General features: G+C 39.0%; 1 protein-coding gene across 1 annotated transcript; it reads right to left on the bottom strand.

Annotated features, from left to right (window-relative positions):
* Positions 1-701: 701 nt before the first annotated feature.
* On the bottom strand, positions 702-25,588 carry WDR44 (WD repeat domain 44). The gene is made up of 20 exons (XM_082062062.1): positions 25,420-25,588; positions 19,480-19,513; positions 16,407-16,481; positions 15,261-15,891; positions 14,521-14,651; positions 14,334-14,426; positions 13,327-13,463; positions 12,233-12,316; positions 11,823-11,929; positions 11,013-11,164; positions 9,426-9,564; positions 9,266-9,330; positions 7,940-8,053; positions 7,236-7,358; positions 6,160-6,351; positions 5,893-5,994; positions 4,565-4,680; positions 3,051-3,178; positions 2,230-2,361; positions 702-1,789 (listed from the first exon to the last, which is right to left on the bottom strand). The coding sequence occupies exons 1-20, from the start codon at positions 25,494-25,496 to the stop codon at positions 1,695-1,697; spliced, it is 2,727 nt and encodes a 908-aa protein (XP_081918188.1). The 5' UTR covers positions 25,497-25,588; the 3' UTR covers positions 702-1,694.
* Positions 25,589-27,692: the final 2,104 nt, after the last annotated feature.

The raw sequence follows: 27,692 nt of genomic DNA, 5'->3' as shown, positions 1-27,692 counted from the left end.
ACAGTCCTTCTGTGATGGTCACTGCCTGTGACAAGTCCTGCTCCTGCTGCCAGAGCCCAATTCCCATCACTTCCCTGCATCCGCTGCCATCCCTACGTTTTACTGGAGTCGCTGTGCTTGCAGTGTCCGCCCTTGGGTGTTTATTGCCAGGAGCACGTGTTCCAGCATTTAAGTATTGCTCTGTATGTTTGTATACCTTTGTATTTTATTATACTCACGTTATTAACTTTTATTATTGTTTAATTAAATGTTTTGATTTCAACTCACAAGTCTTTCCTCCTTTTCCCTTCCTCCCTCACAGGGAAGGAAAGGTGAGAGAGAGCAGCTGTCTACTGTTTGGCTGCCAGCCCAGGGCAAATTCACCTGGATAAAATCATATTAATAGAAGAGTAAGACTCATCTCCTGTCTTTCCATGTCTTCATTCTTAAACAAATAGGAAGGAGAGATTTCTTCACACACTTTCAAAGTCTCCTCCTCAAACTAAACTGTCATGACTACTCTTAATTCTGCTTAATATCCAGTTTCAGTACCCCATACCCCATTATTTCAGAAAGAACATTGTCATCAAAAAAGTGAGAAGATTAGGAAAAGTAAAACTCAGAAGTTAACAAGTGCATGCAAGAACAATGATCTGAGAAACAGGTCAAAACTAATTAGATAAAAAGCAAATTTATGAATCAAAATGGAAAAGAAGCAACAATTTCCAAGTGTGTGACCCAGTTTAATGATACATCTGTTCTCCGAAACACTTGACCATCAATAACATTTCATGGGTTATGATGCCCAGAATGTTACTTCATAGGTGTTTTATACGAATATTTACAAAGACTTTCAAAATTCAGTGGCACTAAACAAATGAGAAGAACTTAAAACTTTAAGCTACAATGCTTAAAAAATGTAAACAGTTTATTTTACATAGTTGTAAAATATAAGAACTTTCTAATGCAGCTTAATTTTATCTGGAACGTGAATATATCCTGGTGCCCGTGAACAAGGAATGAGAGAATTTTTACACAAGTATTGTGCTCCAGTGTGCAAAAAATTGTATATAAGAAAGAAATCTAAAGTCCACAACAATTAAAAGACAACAAAAAAAATGTCACGTCCTGAAGTTCAGAAATTTATAAAAACATTTACACATGGTTGCTGACCCATCAAAAACTTGCATAACTTAAAATTCTGAACAATAGCTACTACAAATTCAAGATCTTTCTCAAATGGAATTTTGTGCAAAGATTAGACTACATCATTCAGCATTTTTCCAGCCCTACCTCCAACCCTCCCTTCCCATTCCCATCCCTGACATCTAGTGGCCACAAGCACCACTAAAATCCTTTTGATATATAGTCAAATTAGTGCATGTAACCAAAAGGCACACACATGTGTGAATACGTTTTCGTGCAGAAACCTGTGCAGGTTCACAATTACGTTGCAAAACAACTGTTCATAGAAAGTTTAGAGTCTAATGTTTGGCAGGATTATTCTTACACATTCCTCTCCGTTCTACAAGCCCAGTTGTTAATAGGTAGACACAGCTTTCCAAGGATCCAATATTTGAGTAGCCTTAAAATAAAAGATTTAAAAATAAATCACCCTGTAACATTATTATATTAGATACTTTGCTTCTGCCCACATTATTTATGGAATTTTAATCCCACAGTACCATAGCTTTATGCTGTCAGTTTCAAACCAACTAAGATACGCATTTCTTTTTGTTAATGAAGACTTTGATTGCTCCAGTAAAGTCAGCCGATAAAAGCACTTCTGTGTGATCTGTCTTCAAAGCTCCTTTTAATAAGGAAAGAGAGTAAACTGTTAGTTCATTACAAATAAATAAAGCTCTCATTAAAAGATAAACTGTCCTTGTGACACCCTTCTTCCTGTATCCCACTCCTGTTACCTAGCCAATACTTCAAGAACACATCTGCATTTCTAGGAGATGAACTTTTTTACTATATATTGATACAGCTCTACCTCCTAACAGCTCAAGTGTAAGAAAAATAATCCTAATGTACACAGGACAACAGCTACACCCCTCACTTTGCTTTCTTTCAGATTTTAAGAATGCAACAGCTGCCAAAGTGTTCAACTGCTAAGGTGGGAAAATATATCCATGCCACTGCAAGGACTTTCATCTCAAGAAACCCCCCTCCCTAATTCAAAGTGTTCTTCATAATCTTTTCCTTCTCGTACCGTGGTATCAAGCAGAGATCACCTTAAACACCTACCAGAGGGTATGGTATCTGATGTTTCAGAATCTTCTCCCTTACTTTCAGCTTCTTGCTTTTCAGAAGTTTCCAGTGACACCATCAAACCAGGATTGGGAGCAAAAATCGCAGATGTGACCACTGCATTGTGCGCTTCAGAAAGACAATCCAATTTTTATTATTTTGTTCCAATGAATTGCTAATTTTACAAGAATAGCAGGCATAAATGTTAGTAAATATCCAAGAACTTTAGTGCTTGTGGCACCAGGTAAGCTCATCATTCAGGGAGCTATTGTCATTGCTTTGGAAGCTTAGGGATCTCAGAAGTTTCTGTAAGTGCCCAAAACTAACTCTCAAGAGCTCCAAAACATGTTTAATATAAACATGGTCCCATATTTCCCCAAAACTGTGTGTAGGAGCTATGAGTTGTTTTTGTTTTTTTTTTTAATCTTGACACAAAAATTAAATGTTTGCATTTGTTTTCAAAGACACTTTTCCATAAAGGATCTAAGGATTGATAATTATTTCAATTACTACACTTACACAACCAAGTTCTGCCAGGGAAACATTATATTCATTCAGAATCTCCTACTGAAGCTGGACAAACTCTTAGCTACTCTGTCTCTTGCCATCCCAATCATGCATCTGTAGAGAGTTTCCTGTGGACAAGGTTTTCTGACAGTCTACCTATGGAAAATCCAGCAGTTACAATGCATCTTGCTAATAATTTCTTCAAACTAAATGAATTGCACTGCTGAGCAAATAAAAACTAGAAAATAAAAATAATTAATTTTTTAAATAACATGACCTTCAATAAACAAGGATCAAAAACTGATTTTTACCTTTAATGCCTTCCCAGAAATCATTACGGTCTCTTCTTACAGATGTAAACTTGCTCAAGTCATGGTATGTACTCCAAATATAAACGTATTTATCTTCTGAACCACTTACAATGTAGGTAAAATCATGGCTAAGGATTCAAAGAAGGAAAAACACATCACTTTTCTTAGCTTCGCAAGCAACTGTTACAGTAACTCCTAGGAAGACTTGTAGCTTTACAAGTGCAATCAGGCTAAGTTCGCAATTCAAACTGATCCTTCATTTTAGTGACTGCATCTCAAAAAAAATACATAGTCCTTAAATGATTGTGCATGCAAGCTTCCCAGTCATGAATAGCATATACAGAGGCTGTTCTCCTGCAGCTTCTGACATAGAAGAGGGTTAGTCTAACAACCATACTTAGTAAGAACAACAATCTTTAAATGCTATTTGCATCTGTTTGAGTCTGGAACCTGTCTGAATACCTGAGAGAGTAACAGAAATTGTTTACAATATAATCACAGGCAAAAAAATCCACACTGGTGTAAGATAAAAAGCATTCAACCAGATTGTAACCAGACGACTGTATAATGAACACTGATAGAGACAAAACAGTACAAGTCAAATATTTACTTTGAATTTACCTACTGATGAATAAGCTACATATCTAAACTCTAACTATGCTACAGCCCTGTATCTAAAGATGACTTAACGTGAGAAATTAATCTTTAGTGGGGAGGCTGGACAAGATGACCTCTAGAAGTCCCTTCCAGAGCCAGCCATTCTGGGAAATACTGGGTCAGCCTTAAAGGGGCTTTCAAAGGCCAACAGCTGACAATCGAGATTGCATTTGGCATCATTGCTTAAGCACTGCTGCCCTTCTCTGCTCAAACATCCAGGTTAAACACATAACCAAACATTTTTTCCCCTTTGGCTTCTGCAAGACTCAAAGAGTGAATAGAACAAATATTCTCCCTCTACTCCCTTTCTTTTACTACTTTAAACACCAGTATCTCCATGACAGTCACAGTAATATACTCAAACTCAGAAAGGCATCTTAGGCCAGCATGGAGAAAGAAAAAAAAATAATTCCAGCTCAGATTTGTAGGCTGTTGCCTGACAGTGACGGTACACGGGCAGTGACCAGCAACCTAGGACAACAGGTGGGTGACCAACACACCAGCAACACCACCTGACAAAATTAAGGAAATAAAACCTATTTATCATGGATGAGAGAAAAGATGCAGCATCCAAGCCCCACCTGTTCTAGCACAGTTCCTGTATTTACAGCAATAGTAATGGACGCGCATCATACTATCAACAGAAAAGGATTCACTCGTCCACAGAACCTCCCTGCTCACGGGCAGCTGTGTCATTCTTGACTAGAGCCTTCAGTTACATTTGTATTGCGAGGTAAGTGACATTTCAGAGGCTCAGCTACACACCAAGGTAAACAGATGATTTAAACAAAAGCCTCTGTACTTCAGCCACAGCATTTCCCAAATCCAACAATTCCACTGCTGTAACACTGACTTACCTAAAGCTGGCTTTGATTTGGCTGCTGCTGTTGACATAACCTTTGTATTTCATAGACAAAGACAGATCTCTTAGGTCATACAACCTGATTCTGGAATCATTCGATGTCACTAGTATCTAGAAAAGAAATAAATAAAATTTAGAAGTGGAAACCATTAGCATGCCCAAGGAAGAGGAACAGAGTTCATTTAAACAGTCAGAATTCTATTTTTTGTCTATGTCACTTTTTAAATCAAAAAATAGGTCAAAAGAAGCAAAACAAGATTCAGGACAATGACTTTTTTCTCTCTCATCTTCTGTTTTGAATCAGAACAGCTGCTCTTTACTGAAGTAAAATGGGGGCCTTAAGAATAGTCATCAATTTGCAAAGGATATTTTGGAACACATTCCACAATAATATAGCAAAACAGTTCTTCTAGTGAGGTAAATTTCTGGAGACTCATGACCATGAAGCACAGATCAGAGGCCACTATCTGCTATATAAATGTGGTGGTTTAACCCAGCAGGTAGCTTAACACCACACACAGCCGTTCACTCACCCTCCCCACAACGTGGCATGGGAAGAGAATCAGAAAACAGGTAAACCTCGTGAGTTAAGGTAAAAAGTTTAATAAGACAGAAAGGGGAAATAATAACAACAGTGATAGTAAAGAAGTATATTAAAAAAATGATGCGCAATGAATTGCTCACCACCCATCAACTCATACCCAGCCAGTTCCTGAGCAGCGGTACCCCCAGCCAGCCTCCCCCAAAACATACACTGAGCATGATGTCGTAGGGTATCAAATATCCCTTTGGACAGTTTGGAACAACTGTCCCAGCTGTGCCCCCTCCCAGCTTCTTGTGCACAGGAACAGTGTGAGAAGCTGACAAGTCTTTGACTACTTAGCAACAACTAAACCATCAGTGTATTATCAACATTATTCTCATTCTAAATACAAAGCACAGCACTATACCAGCTACTAGCAATAAAATTAACTCTATCCCAGCCAAAACCAAGACAATAAGCAAACTGAGCTTTTCTTGGTTGATGTAAGATTCACGTTTTTCCAAATGAATATAAAATTCGAGAGGTTGGTTATGCTAAAGAAATTTTCACTGAAAGCCATCTGTAAGTATTTTGTGACCTTTAGATTAATCAGTGTGTCATTTAAAAAAGTATATTTTACCACTATTTAGTATTGTATTAGTCTAAATCAGCAAAGATTCGTGTTCATTTTAGTAGTGTTAAGATGCTGATTTAAGTCAGTGACTACAAACAAGACTTAGCACAAGCTTATTAAGCATCAGACTCCAGTACTGAGCCAAAGTTGCACTGAAAGACAGTACCTTATTCTCTCCAGGCAAGGGTTCAATGCCAGTAATTTTTCTTCCAACTCTATTTCGGCCTCTGGTAGAGCGCACATGTATTTGTGTATGGTACTTCAAGTGCTGGAAAGATATTAAAATGCATCTTGACTTGAAATAATTGTGTAAAAGCTTTAAACTATTTTGCTTCAAGTTCAAATGGTTTGTTTCTTGATATTTAAATAAGCATGACTTTTAAATGTTTGTTATTTAACATGAAAAAAGAAACAGTCTCAAAAAACTTTTTACCTCTGTGTCATAGAAGATGCATCTTCCATCATATGTGCCTATGACTGCGTATTTGCCATTCTGACAGAAGTTGGCAGCTGTAATCAATTTTGTCTGCCCATCTACCTCATTCCATAATGCCACTTTTTTGTCAGGAATGTTCCAGAGTCGGAGTTTTCCATCCAATGAACCACTTAAGAAGTACCTGTCATCCTGAGAGGACAAACTACATTAATCTCAGCTTGTGCTATGAGTATGTCCCGATTTCCTTAAAACCTTCCTGTTCCATTTCCAAAGAGCTTCTCTCCAGAACCTCCTAAATAAGAGCTCTCAAACAAGTTCATCATAATGTTTAAGAAGGCTGAAAAGACAATCACTGGTAAATGAAGTTCAATTTCATAGCTTTTTGAAAAGATTACACACATACAGGGTGTACACCTCAAGTTCAAAAACTGTTCACTGTTAGCACAATTACTTTTTACCCTCTCAAGACAAGTTAGAAAAATACTAACTTTGTCAGTGGTTGAAAGCTCCTTTCAGAGTTCCTGATGCATCTACCAGTTACCTATGTTCAGGGAACATATTACAGTATTTTTAAAAAAACATCAAATAAGACAGGTTGGAAGTAATCTGTGGAGGTCTCTGGTCCACCTCACCTGCTCACAGCAAGGAAGGCCTCAAGAGTTTGATCAGGCTGTAGAGAGTTACATACTTGCAAGTTTTAAACATTCCCAAGGATTCTGTGGTTTCTGGACAATGTGCTATATTTCATTACAATTTTTTCCACTAGCATTTAGTCACAATATTTGTCATTGGAAATTCAGACTTTTCACAAAGCTACTCAAAACTATATCAGCTATAATGTTATAGCCAATAGATAACTGACTTTCCAAATCATGCTTACAAGCAGTTAAACCACAGGAACACTCCTGGTGAAGTTTAATGAATACTTAAAGTTCCAGAGTATTATCCAATAGGGATATTTTTAAAGTGCACAAACTCTATTATTCATTTTTTAAAAAACTAAAAATAAAGGGGGAATACTCCTGTAATTTCAAATTCTGCCTCCCTAGAAGAAAGACAGCAACTACACTTACCCTTGGGTGGAATGCTATAGCGGTGACAAAGTCTATATGCTGGAAACAGCAGAGACATTCTCTTCTTGATATGTGCCATAATCTGACAGTCTTGTCCATAGAAGACGAAAGCAAGAAGTAATTCTGTGAAACAAGAGCATTCCATGGTTATTAATAGACTCAAAAGTAACAGAAAATACAGAAGCAATCTGATCAGCAAAGTCGATTAACTTCTCTGGTAGTTTCTTTGTTGCCATGAAATTTAACATTTTAACCTTTAACATAAAATGTTTTATCCAAATTATCATTACTAATCGGTGTTTTCCCTAAGCCAAGCACACTAATGCTCAATCACAGAAAGTTTTCTGGAAGAATCTCAACAGAAATGAATACTTGGAAGGTAGTTAAAGTATTTGGAGAAAAAAAACGGCACAACAGGCTTCTAAAGAAGGGAGAGTCACTCCCGCCTAAGATCCTTCAGCCAGACTGTTCTTAAAATTAAAACTGTATTGATTTTTTTTAAGAATGCTTTTAATTAGAGAAGCCAGAGAAGTTTGTTCATTTTATTCCAATTATTTCAGCTGGAATAAGCACTGTCTCTAAAAATCTTCTCTCTTAACTTCAATATGTTTCATATTGTTTAGATGCATGGTTCCAATGGTAACTGACAAAAGGAAACAATGAAAGGACAGGAGAACCGTGTAGGCTGTATTAAGGTGCCTTACTTTAGACCAGGAAAGATCAAGAAGATCTGCTGTATGCCCTTTGTATTTGCAAAATGGTCGTTGACGAAATGGGGCATTTTTATCATCTGGGTCTTCATCAACTCCACTGCAAATCTATCAGAAAAGTGTATAGAAACATTACAAAATGTTAGCTGGAAAAAATAGCAATAAAGCAATTACTGCTTATGAAAAGTACAGGACCAATAACAATTTAAAGAACAACTCTTATGACTTTAAAATAAACAACACTGCAGTAATAAACAACCAAAACAGATTTCAAGTAGATTTCAAGTCTGTGAAACATCATATTGAAATTCCAAAATAAAGAAGCTCCACATTTCCCATCCATACAGCTTTTATTCAATGGGACAAGCTTGACAGCAATTTAAGCAAACATTTGAAGGTAAGCTTTTGGAAAAAAATGTATCAATCTTGAAAACTGCATTCCAATTTAGAACATAAACTGCAGTTAAAGTTTCCATGTTTCTAGTGCATATCAAGAATGATAACTTCCTAACAAGAGACCCTTTCAGAATAAACAGGTGCAAAATAAAAAATACCCTAGAAATTCCTATACAAAAGCTCTCCACCAAAAAACCACTCAAGATGACACACCTGGTGCGTGTGGCTAAGCAAGCCCATTCACTTACCTAAGGCAAGGAAAGACTCTAGGCCCCCTCCTAGCCCCCCCACCCAAGTAGTGCACATTAAATAATGCTATTGCTTTGTCATCTATTTCTTACACTACTGGAAACCAAAAATAGAAAAAAATGTAAATAAATTAATTTTAATGGCAGGTTTACTAAAGCTTCTCAACACACTACAAGGAACAGTGTCTTAATACCTTTGGTCAGTTATGTTCCATTTTATTCTACACAGATGTGAAAAAATGTAAAAATGTCAGGTTTTATTATGTTTCTGAGTATCCCATTGTTGAGTTTGGCCTTCCTCAGAAAAGACATCATCAAGTCAGATGTTAACTGCAAGTAATGCTCTGAGGCAAAACATTAAGACAGGAAATTCAATAATGTAGGTTTTTCCCCTTTAGCATTTCACTTGGAAATCTACTCTGACAAAGGGCCACAGAGAAGCTATGCGCCTTTTGTAATGCACTAAGTTTAGTGTTGTACTTTCTCACTTGCACCCCATACACATGGAATAACAGTATTTGACTGAATATGTCTTTGGATAAGACAGTTTGTCTGTGCCTCAAAGACAAAGGCCAAGAACTCTTTAACGCCACATCTTGATTGTTGCTTTATCCAAACGCACATTAGAGACCAGTGCGACCCCTCACCTCTTTCCCCCAACACCCAGTGTACGTACCCCTGCATCAGTGTCAGACTTTGAGGAATTCAGACTCTCTTGAGATGGGGAGGGAGAGACACGGCCTACAATACAGGCAGAAACACCATGGTCAACTCTACGTTCCCAAATAACTAGATTTTCTAGTGTTTCAGAGCTCTAGTGATGCATAGAAAGATACCTTCTGTGTTGTATTTCATTCGCATGTTATTGAAGTAGTCAAAAGCATTCTTTAAAACCCATATTCTTACTACGTTGTCTTGTCCTGCAGACGCAAGTAACCGACCGCAGTGAGAGAATTTCATTGTCCAGACAGCACCCTGCCCAAATAAAAATATTATTGTTTAAGTTACATAAAGAGCCTTTTTCCATACAAAAAAACCCTTTGTGTTAATGTAAACTGACAAGATTTAGGACATATACAAGATACCACAAGTAAATAAATTGTAGGTCAAAACACTGAAAAGACAGTGTTAAGACACGTGGATTGTGCAACATACTTGCAAAGACAGTTTGAAAGAAACAGCTCACAAAGCAGATTACTGTAGGTGAAGAGTTAACGGAGCTCAGTGCTACCACAGCATTCTACAGAAAACTGGTACAGTTAGTAACAGTCAGCAAGTCAGGGTTCTGAGTGACTTACAACCTGCTACTCAATTAGTAAAACTGGCAAGTACTTGCAGCTGTACATGAAGTTAGCACTAGCTGTGCAAACACTTTTTTTTAATAGAAATTGTGCTTGGTTACATCAATTCTAGCAACCAACATGAATACTACATTTGTTAAATTCAGAACTGGTATGAGGATTTCGCAAAGCCTGTGAGGGCAACAATTCTTTCTTCATTGCAAAGTCCAGAGTCAGTAGTCAATAAAACACAGTACCACACAAGCAATATTCCATTTCCTCCTATTATTTACTGAACAGCTATTAGACATTTGACTCCACCAACCTACCATTCTTTTAGTATGCTTTTGGGGAATTTCCTAGGTTTTAAGAAGTCATATACTGGTATGATAGAAACTAACACAGATGGATTACCAGCAGGACTGGAAACTTAAGTTGTGGATGACAAGTCTGAACTCTCCAGTCACCAAACAGATTGCTGTGGGTCATTATCCTTAGCCTAACACTGAAAGATGTGGAACTCTTTCAATTGTCAGACAGTTACTGTCAGCAGAAGTACCTGGGAAGTCAGGAATACTAGAATGTGTTTCAGACTCTGCAGGGGAGCTTGCACACTTCCAACAGTGATGAATAGGTAGGTTTTCTGCCTCATTCTCCACAGGCATGTCTGCAAATATCATATCCCACTCTCTCCCCTCCTTATCATCCTGATCCACACACCCTATTAATCTTTCTGCACCTTTGCCTCTACAACCTATTATTTCTGTTCAATACTGGTGTTCATACCTCTAACAGGCAGACTAGGTCAATACTGTTGCTCTGTGCTCAGTTCTAGTAGTGGAACATGGCCTATTTCGGCCTGAATTTGTAATTGCAGAAACTAAGAAACCAAGCACCACTCAATACCAAAACTCTTTCTAGGAAAATCTCTTGAGAATCCCTAAAGCCTGAGTATCTACAGACTTCTTTTTCCTGAAGATCTGATCAAACCAGCCAAATTTTAATTTCTTGCCAGAATGAAATTGCTCTTGAAGAATAAACTTGGCAGTAATCTCTGGAGGTCACCAAGCAGATGAAAACTAAAAGCTGAAACTCACACTGAAGAGATTCAGTAAAACCACCGATGAAATTTCAGAGACCTACCATATGCTCTCCACTGAGATCCTGAACAACTTTAATTTGTTCAAAATCATAAGGTCCCTTGAAGCCATGTGCTGCTTTGAACTTAACTGGTCTTGTATATGGCATCCCTTCATCATCACTGGAAGAGGGGTCGTCTTGATCTGTGTGAAAGACTAAGAAGAACACAAATTCAGATGCACATATCTCAGCACACATTTAATCTATTAGTAAGCATTTGCCAATACTTTTTGGTAGCAGATTACTCTTGAACAAGCAAATTTTTATAGGTGCTATTAAGCAAAACAAGAATACTGTGTTGTACCAAGGTCTAAAATACATCTACACTAATTTTAGGTTGTAGTGAATCCAAATATTGAACATTCAAAGTAAGAACTGCTACCCATTTTTGTTCTGCCCCTTTCTTTACACTGGGTTTTAAATTTGGCAGATCCTGCACTAAGTGATTTACGTCAGTTTAATGTGTGCTGAAAATTATCCATTTCATTGTATTGGCTGCTTTTTGGAACAACTTTCAAAAAAGGTTCACATTTTGCTACCCAGACAGCTTTCTAACAGCACAGTAAAAATTATAGTATTCAACTGGTTTAGCTGAAAAGGTCTCTCAACTACTACTTTACAAGAATTCATCCTTGTAATTGGCAAGTTTCAGAATGCCTACCAAGCTACAAGCTTCAACTCTAAAAAGCCACCAACTGTACAGTGGCAGTATACAGCAGCACGTGTCCCTCAGACACCTTTGAATCCTAGAAACCCAAGGATAAACAGATTTATCCTGTTAAAAAAAGAAATTAAAAACTCAGCATCACCAACCTTCATCTCGAACACTCTTAACTTTGTTTACAGCACGTTCACCATATTCTTCAGCAAGGTGCTTTGCTCGCTTTACAGATTTGCCAAGGAACTTTTTCAGCTGGGTCCTTAAAAAGGAATGGCACTTTTTCAACAAATAATTCTGGCAAATTCTCATTTTTTTGCTATTATGAGTCAATAGTTTTGATTTGAAATGCAATATTATCTCTTTCCATTACTGCTCCTTAAAATAAGCATTTAATTTGCCAGCAGTAATGTAATGTTCAGTTTAACTGTAGGGCAACGGGCTTATGTAAATTCAGGTAGCACTTGTACTTAAAAGGTAACTTGTTCAAAAGTCAAAAGGAGAGCTGCAGCTTAGAAAAGCAAACCCTGCCTTTTCTTTGTAGGGACATGAAACAGCATCTTACGTTTTTTGTTTTAACCTTCCTCCATCAGAATCAGTTTGCTGCGTCTGCATTTTGTCTTCATCATCAGACTGTGCTGCATCATTACTAGGAAATACAGAAGTGATTGTTCAATATGAAATCATAATTTATCTAAATTGAATAAAACATTAGTAAAGTAGGAGCTGCATTTTAGGATTCATCTTTGTTCCTTCATGTACCACATTAACATCATATCCATGTATTTCCAATCAAGTAATAAGACACATCTTTCAGTTCTAAGGTATCTTGATACTAAAACTGCGTACATACTCCAGATGCCAAAGAGAAATTATTCCCATAAATTCAAAACTTAAAGATTATTGTGATGCTCTGAGAGATAAGAGGAGATAAAATACACTACATTACTAGGAATTGGCAACATGCCACATTGTTCTCATAGATCAAATTAATACTGGTTAATTCTGAAACGGAAGTTTGTACACAGAAGAGTGTAGCTCTACAGAAGTGAGCTTTCTTTGACAATACAATAAGGCAAAAAAATTAAAATTATCTGACGCATAATTCACACAAATCTAGGTTTTGAAAAAAACATCTCGATTCATACAATTTCCTGATAATTAAGAAACTGTATTTTGCTACCAAAGCTTATAGACTCAGTTTTAAACATTAAAAGGGCCTAAAGCCCTGTTAAGCATAGGAAAACCTCAAAGCAGTTAGCTATACTTATGACCACAGATCTTCAGAGCACTGAAGTCTACTAAATTAAACACTGAAAAAGCTGCAGGAGGTGGTAGAATGAACAACATATAGTACTTGAACATGAACTTTGTTTAATTCAGTATAGAAATGACAACATTTAACATATCAATTGCTAACTGCAGTTCAGCTGGATTTTCAGAGATTCTTGCCTATCGGTTTCAAGCAATATCATCAACTTTCAGTTAACTTAAAAGAACTCAATTAACAGCCTAGTTCACAGGGAACTGGCATTAGCAGTAAATTTGTCAGATACAGATGGATTGGGACTCTTTACTTGCGTAAGAGCTGTTTCCATGTATGCAAAAACTATGAGAGCAACAGTATCAGAAAGAGCTGAAAGCTATCATCACTCATACCTGACGTATTCTTTAGTTCTCCTCATGATATGCAAAGTTAGGGGATTAATGCCTGTTGGCAACTTTTCTTCTGCCAAACTCAAGGGTATTTCCTCACCTGTATCAAGGTTTTTTATCATTACGCTTGCTAGAATTTCCTACGGAAAAATAAGACAACTTGATCAGACTCCAAAACCTAGGGCAAAATATAAATCATCCGATCTTACAGATTTATTTCACAAAGTCTAAGTTAAAATTGCCTTTAGCATGTTAGTGCAAACATTATCAACCACTATACACAGATGATCAATTACATGTCATCACAAGCTTCAACTTCATAAATCAGAAATGCAGCTGTACAGACATGAGCCACTGCCCAACATGCTAATATCAAACATATTATGCAATTATTAGATTTTGAAGTCCTCCTGTTTCAGATATTCTAACAGCCGTAGCTTAGATTTAGTCAAAGACAACCTTCACCTACAGAGAAAAAGCATTTAGAGCTAACTAGTACTACACAAAAGAAAAGGGTTTGAGCATTTAATGATCTGCTTATGATCACACATCTGTATAGCAGCAGCAAAAAAAAAACTATACACAGATATACATAAATTGGCAGCAGCTCAATAAGATCATTAGGATTAATGGAAGTTACTAACTAAAGAAACTATAATAGTAAAATTATTCTCCTATAGCTGACTTCTCCTTTTAGAAACATGACAAAATGCCAACTTTGCTGGTGCTCCCACATGTTGAAATCTTGAAACGTGTTTGCATAGCTACAAACACAAACTCATGGCATTTCAGATCTACTACAGCTCACGCTTTCAAACACTAATACTACATATGACTCAGGGACCACAAAGCACCTAGGTGGACAAAGCCAGCATGTCATCACTCCTGTTTGCATCTCTCATCACAACACGTAGCGATGCAAAGAGTGATGTGTGGCTACTCCAACCCATTTGACAGGCTGGAAAAGCAAGCACAAGAACGTACTATGTAGCGATCACATTCATTAATACCTCATCTGTGAGTTCTCTTCCAGAATTAGACCTGGGTCTTTGTGGTCCAAGTACTTCATTTGTTGTCTGGCCATCAGCTGCTTTCCCATTTTCCTGAAATTTTGCAGACAGAACTTGTTATCTCCAGCGTAACACAGAAGTGATAGAAAACTTTAAAGTTACCGAACTTAAAATCTTTTCCTGATACCTGTGCAGTGACTATTTTATCTCCACTAGTTGCACTTGCCAAATCCAAAGAAGGCTGAGAATCTTTGGGCATGCCTTCTGTCACTGTGCTTGGAGTTAAAAGACCACCAGCTGTGAAGTTCTCTCGAGAAACTAAAAAGACATTCATATTAGAAAGGAGAGCATAACACTTGATATAGATAGTCTACAGATAGCTAGAATCCTAACATCATACTCCTAGAACACCCTTTCTGACAATTTGCATTTTTTTTTTTAACATCAACTGTCACCAAATTTGCCTTATCAATTCTGTATTTCATTTATAGCTGGAGGCACAGGCACAATTTCACACCCAGTCCTCTCAAGTTTTATTAACAATTTTTTTCTTAGTCATTCCCTACTAACCCAGGACTACTCATTTTCATGAAGCCTACATCTTGTGTTATATTTCCATGCAAATACAGATTGCACACATTTCATTTGAAGTAACTTTTAGTTTCTGTATTGATGAGGTAATTTCTTCTTGCTACAGAAGTAGCTATTTTGGTAGGAAACATTAGTTTACAAGAAAGTCTATGAATTAGGAACGCTCATAATGCAAAAGGATATTCCTCCACTTTAAGAAGCTGAGATTGTTGAAGAATTCTTTTTCCTCATCTAGACTTCAACTAAACTAAAATTACAAGATGGAATGATTCTTCCCCAAAAGATAAAAATAGTAACCATGCAGATAACTCAAGCCATCTAAAATAGAACACTTGCCTTCTAAAAGAGGTTTTTGCACGTCAAAATCCAGTTCACTCTTCTTCTTCCGGGGGGGTGGAGCTGGCCTTGCAGGTGGTGGTGGTCTTGGAGGAGGAACATGTGTTGGAGGTGGTGGCCGTGCTGGAACAGGCTTCTTTGTGCTCGCAACTATATCAGGTTCTACAGTAAGCTGCCTCGGTGGTTTTGCTGGAGGCATTTCTTCTGCTGTAGAAAGGTCTTTGGTAGATAAATCTGAAACCACTTGTTCTAAAGTATTTGCTTCTTTCTTATCTGTTATGTCCTCATTTTTTGATGTTTCTTCCTGTGCTTCAGTTTCATCCGTTTTGTGGTCAGTTGCATTAGTTACTTTTGTTAGTTTATGAGTTTCCTGTTGCTCAGAAGCAAACAAAACCTTCCCTGACTCCAATTCAGTGTCCTCAAACACGCTCTGATGTATCGGTTCTCTAGAGTCTTCTTGTAATGATGTTTGAGCAGCTAATACTTCTGGAATACTACTAATGATTCCTACTCCAGAAATCCAAGCATTTGCATCTGAACTTGGAACGGTCAGTTCTTTTTCTCTAGAAGCTAAAGAATCATCATCCAATTGTTGTGACTTCTGGCTTTCTTCTATAATACTGTCAATAATCTAAAAAAAAGAAAACAAACCACGAACAAGCAAAACACCAAAGCATTCTGCTGTTAAACAGCAGGCAACTGTAGGGTACACTTACCACTCAGTCTGTACAAAACCCACAAGAACTCTTCCACTGAAGAGTTGCTTTGTGTACAAAATATATTTAGTTTAAAAATTCTGGAGACCTAGGTGCAGAAATAGGTGTAACTGACAATTGAAATGAAATTACTGACTTCCATTCCCCTACAATGTACTTTGTGACAAACTTATGAAACAAGAGCTGTTCACTCTTCAGAGTTCTCATGCGCTGCTAAATATGACCCCGTAAATTACACAAATAATTCACCACTGCTGAAACCCAAGTCTGTTTTTAGAATTCTTAGTTTCATATTTACATTTTAGATGGACACTCTTACTAACATTAACAACAAATTCTAACCTCTGTTAGTTTCAGGATGAACACCGATTATTAAATTATTTAATATTTCTAGTGTTGTGCTGGCAGCACAAAGCAATATTTAACTAACCTCTTTTGAATCATCTTGTTTCATTTCTTGAAGAAAGGTTTCATTTCCAGCTTTGTGTAGCTTGCTGTCCACATCCTATAGTAAAAATAATGTAGATATCATAAGACAATTGTAGTAATTGTAGATAATTTTAGTGATCTTCAGCAAGGTGATCTAACAAAAATATATCTACAACAAATTACATAGTACAAAGGACAAGAATTCTGCTACATTTTCACACATTACTGTTGTCAGATAGATGTTTAAACAGTCATGCGCATGAAGAGTATTTCATCCAACCATAGACACAGAGAAAGCCTGCACACTATTAAACAAAAAAGGCAGTTATCTTTAAGAGGCTTGAATCTTAACTGAAATAAAACTGAAGGTAGCATGAAGTTTACAGAAACATACACATTCAATAATCTGCAGCAAGGACAATCTATATTAAAATATTTTTTTTCTTTATCAGTGTGTGGGAAAGGATGCAAGAACTGTATTATCACAACATATAAAACAAACTTTTCTAGAAATCTCCAGGTTAAATTAGGCAGATCTGTCAAGTGGCCACAAATATGCTTTTGATGTTCTGACATGGAATCTTAGTTTCTACAGTTTATTCCTAGCACACATTGTATACTTTTGCCTTCAGTCATCTTCATGCAGATCCTTCTGAAATCTAAATAAATTGCAGCTGAACAAATGAAACAACTGGATTTAAGCACCAAACAAAAACATTTTCAGCAGATTTGGATGAAAGACTGCATGAATATTCAAAGCTGAGTGTACTATTTATTCTTTATATATGTAAAATCAACACTACCAGGATATCATACTACTGATGTGAAGTCAGCTTGCAGTTTAAGAAGTGTATTTTTGAGATGCACAAACAGCATCAGCACTTTGGTATATCCTACCAAATAAAGAATTAAGAAAAACAGTTCACTAAAGGTGGCCTTGCATGCCAAAATAATGTAGCAAATCTTAGTAACAGTTTTAAGTCTTATTTAATAATAATTAAAAAAATAAATAAAAGCATATACATTAGCAATAGCTAACAGAGAATAGGATAGTATGTTTGATCTTGGAAGGGACCTGTGGTGATCCTGTAGTCCTTAAAGCAGAGCCAACTAGAACAAGTTGCTCAGAGATATGTCCAATCAGGTTTTGACTATATCCAAGGATGAAGACCACACATCATCTCTGTGCAACTTGTTCCACTGTTTGACTATCCTGCACAGTCTATTTGGTGACCAAAGCTGCTGATAAAAGCATGTATTTGTCTCACAAAAAACTCCTGACAACTGGCTCAAAGAATTAATTCACTGAGTTTAAAGCATTAAGAAAAACAAACAAAACTCAGCCGATTCCGAGTTTAGATACAGAACTGCTGTTCTACTCCTTCCTGTCAGACACAAAACTCTCTTCTGCTGAGGTCAGCAGTCCTCACCTGTCTCACAATGTTAAAGCCCCCAAAGACTAGCTGTTACCATTATAAACTCTTTTTGTTAGGCTATTAATTTAATTCTGCTTATACAGTTTTAGATATGCACAAGATATCCGATCTCCATAGTAAACAGGTATTTTTCAAAACATCTCCATATATTTTTGGACCTTGACAAGGTTTAGAGTGACTGTCTAGTACAGATATCCAAGAAATTTCTCCTTAGACTTTTTTAGACACTTAGCTAGTCAAACAGAACCTTTATGGCATACTAACATACTATAACATGTTTGAAAAAACCCACACAAAGCTTTTAGACATCCATCTTTGAGAGTTCTGACCTCAAGAAATATAGCATATCATACAGAGACAACTGCAGTTACAGAAAAATTCTTCCTCCCTGTCTACTCCATCCCCATCCTTCCACATTTTTTTTCTAATCTAAATGCAAGTCTACTTTGCCTTATCACTAAAAGATATCTTCAAAGGTATGATTAAACACTTAAGTGTAATCAGTGTCTACAGAAGTCCATTATATTAATTTCTAATTTTATTGACATTAAACTCGCACACCTGTTAAACTTTGGACTTTGGAAACATTTCTTACCCATTCCAAGGCAAACTATACCATTAGTCACACATTCACTCAATGGATATGGTACCAAGTAGAGAAGTGCTTTTTCCACCTTCAAAAACTCAGCTTTGAACAAGTGACTTATGAAATACTTAAAATTAAAAAACCTACAAGCAACATACAGAACTTCATAGCTAATACAATAATTCAGTCAACAAGATATTGTACTGAGTTTAGTCAGAATGAGTGACATTTCTTGAAAGGCTTACACATGTAATACTCAATCAACTGGACATGAACCAGAACACAAAATAGGGGATAAGTCCCTATTGCATAACAGATACCATAAGATATGGTATCACTGTAAAAATGTTATTGATTACAGCAGAGTGCTGCTGACAAATCAGAAACGCTGTTTCCACTACGATTTCCCAACACCTTGCAGACAAAACATCAAGCCTTCTGTACTCTGTCTAACAGTGTTGCACAGCATCACCTTTGGCCTTTTCAGACCGGGAAATGAGACTTAATTGTACAAGGTTCCAACTCCTCACTCAGTGACAGTGCAGCTCAATCCGGCACACACTATGTGCAGATGCAGCATACCAATTACCTGCGTGGGACGCGGCAACGCTGTCTCATTAAGCTAAATATAGTGTTTTATCTTCACATAACCTAGAGGGAAGGCTTTTGAACTACAAACACTAAGATTTTTCTTATTTTGAAGCCAGAAAAGAGCAAAGACAACTATTTCATATAAATAGAGACCAAAACCCAAGTGCTGCAGAGACTTGTTCACGGCTCACAAATCACTTGAAAGCCGGTAGTCTAGTAATTAAGTAGAGCTCAATTAAATTGCACATATATATTTCAGATTAAAATTAGCTTTGAGATGTTAACATACCCTAAATAAAAGTTGGAACTTCGAGAGACAAACACAATTGCTACCTGTGACAAGAAAAGCCTATAATTTCCTGTCTGTGCAGATGTTAGAGCTACCGCAGCACATCTGATTTAGGTAGAAATGCTCCACATTTTGTTAATCAACAAGTATTTGATTTGAAGAAGAAACTCACCTTTAGTACACAGGATCCAACTTTTGTTGGTGATCTGTTTGAAAAAGAAGACAGACTTAAATAGAGCTCCAAAAAAAATTCCCTTGACAGTAAGTTTCAAATTAAATAGTCCAGAGTACAGCCCTCCCTTATGGTGCATGTATACTTGATGCATTAGACCAGCAAAGTGAACGCTTCTCTTGCCACTCCTTTACACAAAAGGCTCCAAATAAAGCTCTCAGCTATCCAGAATGCGCAGATCCACAGTTTCTACAATCCCTGAAAGTTTCTCAGCAGAATCTTCTAGAAATTATATTTCTATCACCCTTTTCTAATAAACTGATGCTATTCCAAGTACAGATTTAAAAACATTTAACATTACAGAGAATTTAAAGTTAGCGTATACAGGTAGCACAGGGTGGACATCAAAGAAACCAAAACTCTCAGAGAGCAGAGGCACAAATACTCTAGGAGTTTGCAAACCAAGTACCTGAACCCTACTCTGTACAGTCAACACTATTACAGCCACTCTGCCCTTCAGCCTCTCCAGTAAACATAAGGTCTTGTTTCTAATCATGACACTGGGTATAAATGTAAGTATTTACATTATAACAAGAGGGAACTAGTTTTGCATTACTTTCCAAAATGCATACTCTGAAACAGTGAATGTGCATTAGCATCCACTCACATAACCTCTCATTTCACTAATTACATGAAAGAACAGGGTATCTTAGGGGAATGGTATCAGATAATTACTTCTCTTCAAGTCACCACTCAATCCAATCAGTGAATGATCAACTATAACCTGAACTTATATTTCCCACAAGATTTCAAGAATTCTAGAACATGTTTAAATATTGAGTTACACTGCTTACTCTGACTACAGGATCTTACTCATATATAAAAGGCTGGACCAGATGATCTTTCAAGGTCTGTTCCAAACTGGGCTATTCTACGGTTCTATTAGTTTGTCAGTCACAAGCAGAAACCAAATTACAGATTACTTCCTTAAAAGCTTCCTAGTTAGTAGGTCGAGAGAGGTTCTCCTTCCCCTCTATTCTGCCCTGGCGACATCACATCTGGAATATTGTGTCCAGTTCTGGGCCCCTCAGTTCCAGAAGGACAGGGAACTGCTGGAAAGAGTCCAGCACAGGGCAACAAAGATGCTGAAGGGAGTGGAGCATCTTCCTTATGAGGAAAGGCTGAGGGAACTGGGCCTCTTTAGCTTGGAGTACAGGAGACTGAGGGGTGACCTTATTAATGTTTACAAACATATAAAGGGTGAGTGTCACAAGGATGGAGCCAGGCTCTTCTTGGTGGCAACCAGTGGCAGGACAAGGGGTAATGGGTTCAAACTGCAACACAAGAGGTTCCACTTCAATTTGAGAAGAAACTTCTTCTCAGTGAGGGTGACAGACACTGGAACAGGCTGCCCAGCGGGGTTGTGGAGTCTCCTACTCTGTAGACATTCAAACCCGCCTGGACACCTTCCTGTGTAACCTCATCTGGGTGTTCCTGCTCCAGTGGGGGGATTGGACTGGATGATCTTTTGAGGTCCCTTCCAATCCCTGACATTCTGTGATTCTGTGTAAATGAACTTCAGCCTGGACTGTACAAGTATCCCAGCTGGCTACCAAGGTCAGTGACACTCAAAAACTTTGAGTATCACCTTGTACCAAGCAATACAGACAAATATAGACTTCTCAGACTAATTGGCCCCTCCTGCCTCCAAAATGATGGTTTCAAGGGACAATAGCTTCTGAAAAAGAAAACTATTTCAATTTCATCTTTAGGAATTTCAGTTCTTCTCTTTACTGTCTAAAAGCATTTCATCACAAAAATAAAATCACATTTATATAGCAGAGTTAAGTAAACTTAAAGTACAGTGGACTGATATATAATGACTTATCATTCATAACTAATTTAATACCTTAAACCTAGATGATTCTGTCCAGATATTGACACTTAAGATGTACAATATCCATAATACTGTTTTGAGGCATAATTCTCCTAGAAGGTGCTAATAACAATGTGCAAAAAAAAAGAGCAAAATCAGTATTTTGATCTGAAAAAAACAATCACATCTTTTGTCTTCCAAAATATACTGTAGGGAAAGGTCATAGCCTGTGCTGAGTTTCTGGTTACTGAAACATTTTCAGTTCCACTATGAACTCTGATTTCCTTAGAAAGAGTGGCAGAAATGTGTGTCAGTTCATGAAATCCGCAAGATGACTTTAACAATGAGTATTTATAATTGCAACATTAATGCCTTAGGCTTCAGCAAGCTATAGCGTCCTATTCTACAAGGCACTGCTACAACTTTACAATCTAAATAAAATGTAAATCCCTCAACTGCAAATAGATACTTTAGGTTTCTATTGTGACACTCAGCGCCAACTAGAACCTCACTTGTGGTACAGACAAATAATTCCTCCACTGGTAACACAAAATATGAGGTTCAAAAGACATTGTACTCTTTCAGACCTCTTTAGTTAATTTGTTTTGTAGAAAATCAGCACTCAAACTGAGACAGATGTTATTTCCCACTCTCAAGCTCTACCTTGGGCAAAAGTTGCTCAAGTGATGAAGGTTACAGAGATAGTAGGTATAGAATATAACATAGCTGTGATAGCTATTGGGCAGAACATCAAGACTGAGAGATGCCACAGAAAACTTAAGGCAAAAACTTAATTTTGTTGTCTAGTAAGACTGTTTAGTAAATAGTGGGATTTACAAATTGATAACAATAAATCTTGTTAGAATTGTTTTATGTGAAATGCAATCTACAAGTTTTCTTACATAATACCACTGTAACACCAGTTTAACAAAGGAGAAGTTCAAGGTTATCCACAAAGATCAAACAAAAAATCCCATTTCACCTGCACAAACATAACCAGATGCCTGATTAATCTGAAAGTCAAATAAACTCCTGAAGATTTTTTTTTTTTTTTTGGTATTTATTCAGCTGTCACATTCATCCTAATACTGACTAGACTATAGGAAGCTGACATTCCCCCTATCAGGTAGCTCCCGCCTAGTACCTATTTGAAAAAAGAACTTAATGCTTTCACCACACTGTTGCTAAGTTTTATGACCGAAAACAAAACATTTAGTCCATAAAAAAAGTGAATGAATGGCCTTGGTCAAATCCCAGGAGCACACTGCCTGCTTTCCTGCGAGGATGTACATTGTTACAAAGCAGGTGTGCTAACAGGAAGATGAAAAGAGGTTTAAAGTGTACGTATAGTAGCAGTACACTGCACAGAACATACAGGTTCAGCAACCAGCCCACTAACCTTATTTACTGTTGTACTTCAGCTTGCAAAGGCAAGTCACATTTTCCTCCCTCTAACCTATGGCTGGCCTGGAAGCTACAATTTTTCTCGATGCAGCCCTCTGTGGCAGTCCACACCTCCCAAACCACAAGGACTCGTTACTGCAATGCACTCTTTGGGCTGCCTCTGGAGAGCGATTGGGAACTTCAGCTAACCAGAGGGCAGAACTTGGCTGCAGTGCTGCAAGTCACTACAGCAACATAACCGACGCTTCACACTCCATCCGTTTGCTGCCAACATCAGTTTTGCATGTTGCCTAAAATACACATCAACAAACAAGTCATATTATACTAAGAAGGACTCATGTGTCAAGAGGGCACAACTTAATGTTACCTAACTTCCTACAAAGAAGAAAACGAGATTCTTCAGGAAACAAACAAACATTGATGCAACTTCACAAAGATAGAACTACTGGAGTCAGAATTCAATAATTTAACATAGCAGAGGATATTTCTCATTAGCTACACCAGCTCTTGAATCCAGTGCCTTTTGTTTGGTTGCTCATAACAATCTTTAGGATACGAGTACATTAGGAATAAACTTGCCGCTTACTGTCAGGCATATGACATTCACACTATCAGGTTTGGCAGTTCTTGATTTCAGAGTGGGTGGACAACTTTTCTTATAAATAAGAGGGTCTGCCACATGCCTGCATCCAAACAGGTGTGCCTTACTTCATGTTTTCTTTTTCTAAAAACTGACTTCCCTCTTAATGTGTCAGTTTATTCCTCTAAATTACAGGATGGCTATAGCACATGCTGCTAAAAAGGATTCCCAGGTGTTTCTGATGATCATCAGAAGATTGAATGCACAATGAAATGTCTCACACTGCAGAGGGCAATATGCACTTATTTTCAGTTGCCCTTCCTCCCACAGGAAGGTTTTGATTTTTTTTGTGGGTCCCAACTCCACATCATTACACATGCACAGGTCTCAGAACTACGTTCTGCAAGCCTGCTTCCAAGAAGTGTCCAATGTAAATGTGAAATTAGCTCTTAAGAAATCTCAAAGCTTATTTAGAGAAAATACTAGCTAGCATAGGCCCAATAGCAGACTGAATTACAGATTCAGTATCTGTATTGCAAACTAAACCCTCCGAGATCACTTCCTTACTTGACTCAAGCTGACAGAATTTTACTGAGTCAATGATGCTTCCTTATAGGTTATGGAAGAGCAACAGAAATTTTAAAAGCATCTTTCATCTTAATTTCTAGTGAATGACTTCATATTATCAAGTTCTGTTTAAATACAGGTGGGAGAAACCTGCAAAGTCAGGACATACAGCATTATCTGTATTGAAGAGAAGTCAGGATGTGTGGTTGGGCCAGATTTAATGGCTCACTTCCACCAAATCATCTCGCCCCCCACTTCTGCATGTGGCTTCTAACCACACAAATCCCACACCTCCACCCTCTCCTGTCCCCACCCTGACAGGTTCCAGCTGTTCTAACTTCTAGAAACGGCTAAAACTATTCTGTTTTTCAGCTGTTTTCAATAACTTTGAGTTGAAGCAAATCACAGAACAGTCCGATGATCACTAGTGCCAGAGCAAGGAAAGCAGTTGGAGCAAAACCCCATTTTGGCACAAGCGCTGCTAATTTGGCTTCCCACATCTTGTGGAACTGTACGCCAAGATACACTTTTCACCAGACTACCTAAAAAGCTACTTTCTGAAAAGCTTTGATACAGGATGTGTGGGTGAGGAGAACAGATCTAGTCTTTCCTTTGTTCTAGACATCCAGTGACCACTGACACACAGATTAAAACAAGCCCTTAGTAAATTATTAAAGCTTCAAATGGATGGATCCCACAATCCATATCTTATTGCTCTTTGAACAAGCTACATGAAACCTCATCTTGCAAGGTCATAAAATGGAGAGGTTTGGTCCAGACTACATGAGAAACAGAACTGATAGAAATCATCAGCGGTTTAGAACACAACCAGAAAGATATATTTACAATTTTAAAAGAGGGAGCGTACTTTGCTAATATCAACAATATGGTGACACAGTTTTATGTCAGTAGCACGGTATAAAATGCTGTCAAAACTTTGTTACACAGAGCCATACACTGGCTAAATACAAAGAGCATTGAAACAACACCGTTAAAAACAAATAACAAAGCACGCCATAAGTTGTTTTACACAGAGAAACTGCTAGCCTGTTGCTGAAGAAGCTCACTCTCTTATTTTTCCTCTGAAAACTCTGTTGATTTTACCATATTTCATTAGTTCTGCCGGTCCCGATCTCGTCTGCGCACATCTTTTCTAAAAACTACATGTTGCCAGCCCGAGGTAGGCAGATATGATCTCATCAAGATAATGGCTACAGCCCTCCCCACAAGCCTCACGGAATACACCGAGAAACTGCTCCATTTCTCCGCAGCCTCCTGACTTTCGGGCTCGTCCAACCCACCCACCGCCGGGGCAGCCCCGCCGGGCCGCGGCCACGACGGCCGAGCACCCGCTCCCCCCGTGCTCCCCGGCGGGTCACCGGGCTCTGGCAGAGCCCCATTCCCTCCCCCCGGCCGCTCCCCAACGGCCGCAACGCTCGGACCAGCCGCGTCTCCTGAGGGCCGCGCTCAGGACGGGGAGGGCAGGGGAGGGCGGCGGCCGCGTCGGACTCACGGCACGGGGGAGGCGCCCGCCAGGTGCACGTCCTCGGGCGCATCGTAGAACTCCTCGGTGTCGCTGTCGGAGGCCATGACGGCACCGAGCCGCGCCGGGCCGAGCCGCCCCGAGCCGGCGGCAGCGAAGCGCAGGGTGGCCTCCGCCACCTCCGGGCAGGACGGGCGGGCGGGGGCCGCGCGGTTCTCGCGAGAGCGGCGCTGGCTCCGCCCCCTGAAGGGCGGAAGTGCGAGAGAGGCCTGAGGTTCGCGGCGGCCCGGCCTGTCCCCGCCGCGTGACGTCTGGGAGCGGGGCGCCCGCACCGCGTGTCCGCGCTGCAGCGCCACCTCGCGGAGCGGCCGGCGGCGGCGCGGGCACCGCCAGGGGCACACGGACAGGGCCGAGCGCCCCCACAGCACCGAGCACCTGTACCGGACTGTGCACCGTCACAGCACCGAGCACCTGTACCGGACTGTGCACCGTCACAGCACCGAGCACCAGTACCGGACCGTACACCCTGTGCAGCACCGTGCACCTTTACCGAACCATACACCCTGTGCAGCACCGTGCACCTTTACCAGACCGTACACCCTGTGCAGCACCGTGCACCTTTACCGGACTGTGCACGGTCACAGCACTGAGCACCTTTACCGTACTGTGCACCGTCACAGCACCGTGCACCTTTACCGGACCGTGTGCCTTCACAGCACCGAGCATCTTTACCGGACCATGCACCCTCACAGCACCAAACACTTCTACCGTACCGTGCACCCTGTGCAGCACCGTGCACCCTCACAACACCGTGTACCCTGTGCGGTACAGTGCACCCCAGCACCCCTCACAGGCTTTGGGAGGCAGGAGCCATGCAGCCCTCAGCATGGGGGGTGACAGCCCTGCTGTGGGAGCCCCCCATGCATCCCCTGCCAAGTGGTGATGGCAAATGGGGCAGCCACAGCTCTGCAGCACTTGGCCCGTTTTTCTGCTGCTGTCACAACTGCTCTTTCAAGGAGGTTACCCGACCAAAACCATGCTGACTCTGACCTTTCGGATGACAGGCAAAATGAGGTCCATAAATCAGATGCAAATATTTATCTGCGCTGTTAAACACTGTCAAAACACTTGGTATTAAAGGCAAGCAAATAATACAGTGGAAAAGAAGGAGAAAATCTGTTTTTTTTCTATTGGTCTGGCCATACAAGGAAACCAGAATTAAAGTAATAGAATCAGATTATAAAAAATTAAGATATTCTATTACATTAATTGCTTGGAAATATTTAAAGGATTTTTTTTTCTCATTAACTTCTGTAATGAATGTTTGAAACTTGTAGCAGGAATTCAATTTCATGGTTCTCTGTTGACTTTTCCCCATATTTTTCCTTCCAATAAATTGTCATTTTTCTTCTGCCATTGAATTATGCATGATCAGACAGCAACAATTCACGGAGGAAAGAGGCTGCCCTTTGAAACCTGAAATGCTTTTCCTTTTTAATATCTACATGGCAATAAGTACCTGTTTCTGAGCCAAAGCAGTATTCCTTCATTGACAAGTGTGATGGTGACAGATTGATTATAATTTTTGGCTTCCCTCAACATTATCTGTGTGCTGACCTCCCATCCCTGTTGCTCTCTGGCACCCTTAGCTGGGCTCCAGTTCTTTTTCATGTGTCTTCTCTGACTTCCAAAAAGCACTAAGTTTCCCAAAGCGGTGACACAAACTAGAGCTCTCTCTGTATGCACTTATTTTTGTGAGACGGGTAAAAGCTTAATATATTTGAGGCACCTGCCCTTCCACATGCACGTGGTGTGGGGCCAAATCCTCTTGTTCCCTTAAAAAAATCATGAGGCTTCTCAGCCAAACCAACAGAAGGGCTGGGTGACAGGAAGGAGATGAATTGGAAACCCATGAGCAATTCTTCTGATTCCTCCTAAAGACAAGGAAGGATGAGCCTAGCGTACACCTTAAGCTCTTAACGTTGAAAAATTTGGGCAAATAAGTAGTACAGAAAATTACTGACTTGTGATTCATTGCTCACTGTTCCTGCTCTGACAGCCAAACACGACAATTGCATTAGCGTAAGTAGGATGGTCTCTAAATTATTAAAGACAACAATGATGTAACATTAGCTGGGAAGGCAGACAGCTCTAGAAACTGAGAAAAAATGCTATTGAAAAGCATCTTGAATTGTTTATCAGTTTGTCAGTAACTAATGGCAGCTGCACGACTTCATGTTTTGTTAGGCAGAGGAAATTATATAGCTAGAATTAAGGAACGTTCAAATAAAAGCCCAATTCTG

Source organism: Streptopelia decaocto, assembly GCF_964273445.1.
Source record: "Streptopelia decaocto genome assembly, chromosome: 10".
NCBI classification, from domain to species: Eukaryota; Metazoa; Chordata; class Aves; order Columbiformes; family Columbidae; genus Streptopelia; species Streptopelia decaocto.
The sequence above is the reverse complement of the archived record's forward strand: the minus strand, read 5'-3'. Positions and strand labels throughout refer to the sequence as shown.

Excerpts from the sequence above, each read along its gene's own strand:
- WDR44 (XM_082062062.1), bottom strand. The coding sequence starts at position 25,496 with ATGGCCTCCGACAGCGACACCGAGGAGTTCTACGATGCGCCCGAGGAC. Across the intron at positions 14,427-14,520 it reads ATAAAATAGTCACTGCACAG|GAAAATGGGAAAGCAGCTGA; the intron begins GTATCAGGAAAA and ends GCAAAATTTCAG. Across the intron at positions 11,165-11,822 it reads TAAGAGTGTTCGAGATGAAG|TCTTTCACACAGATCAAGAC; the intron begins GTTGGTGATGCT and ends TGTTCTTCTTAG.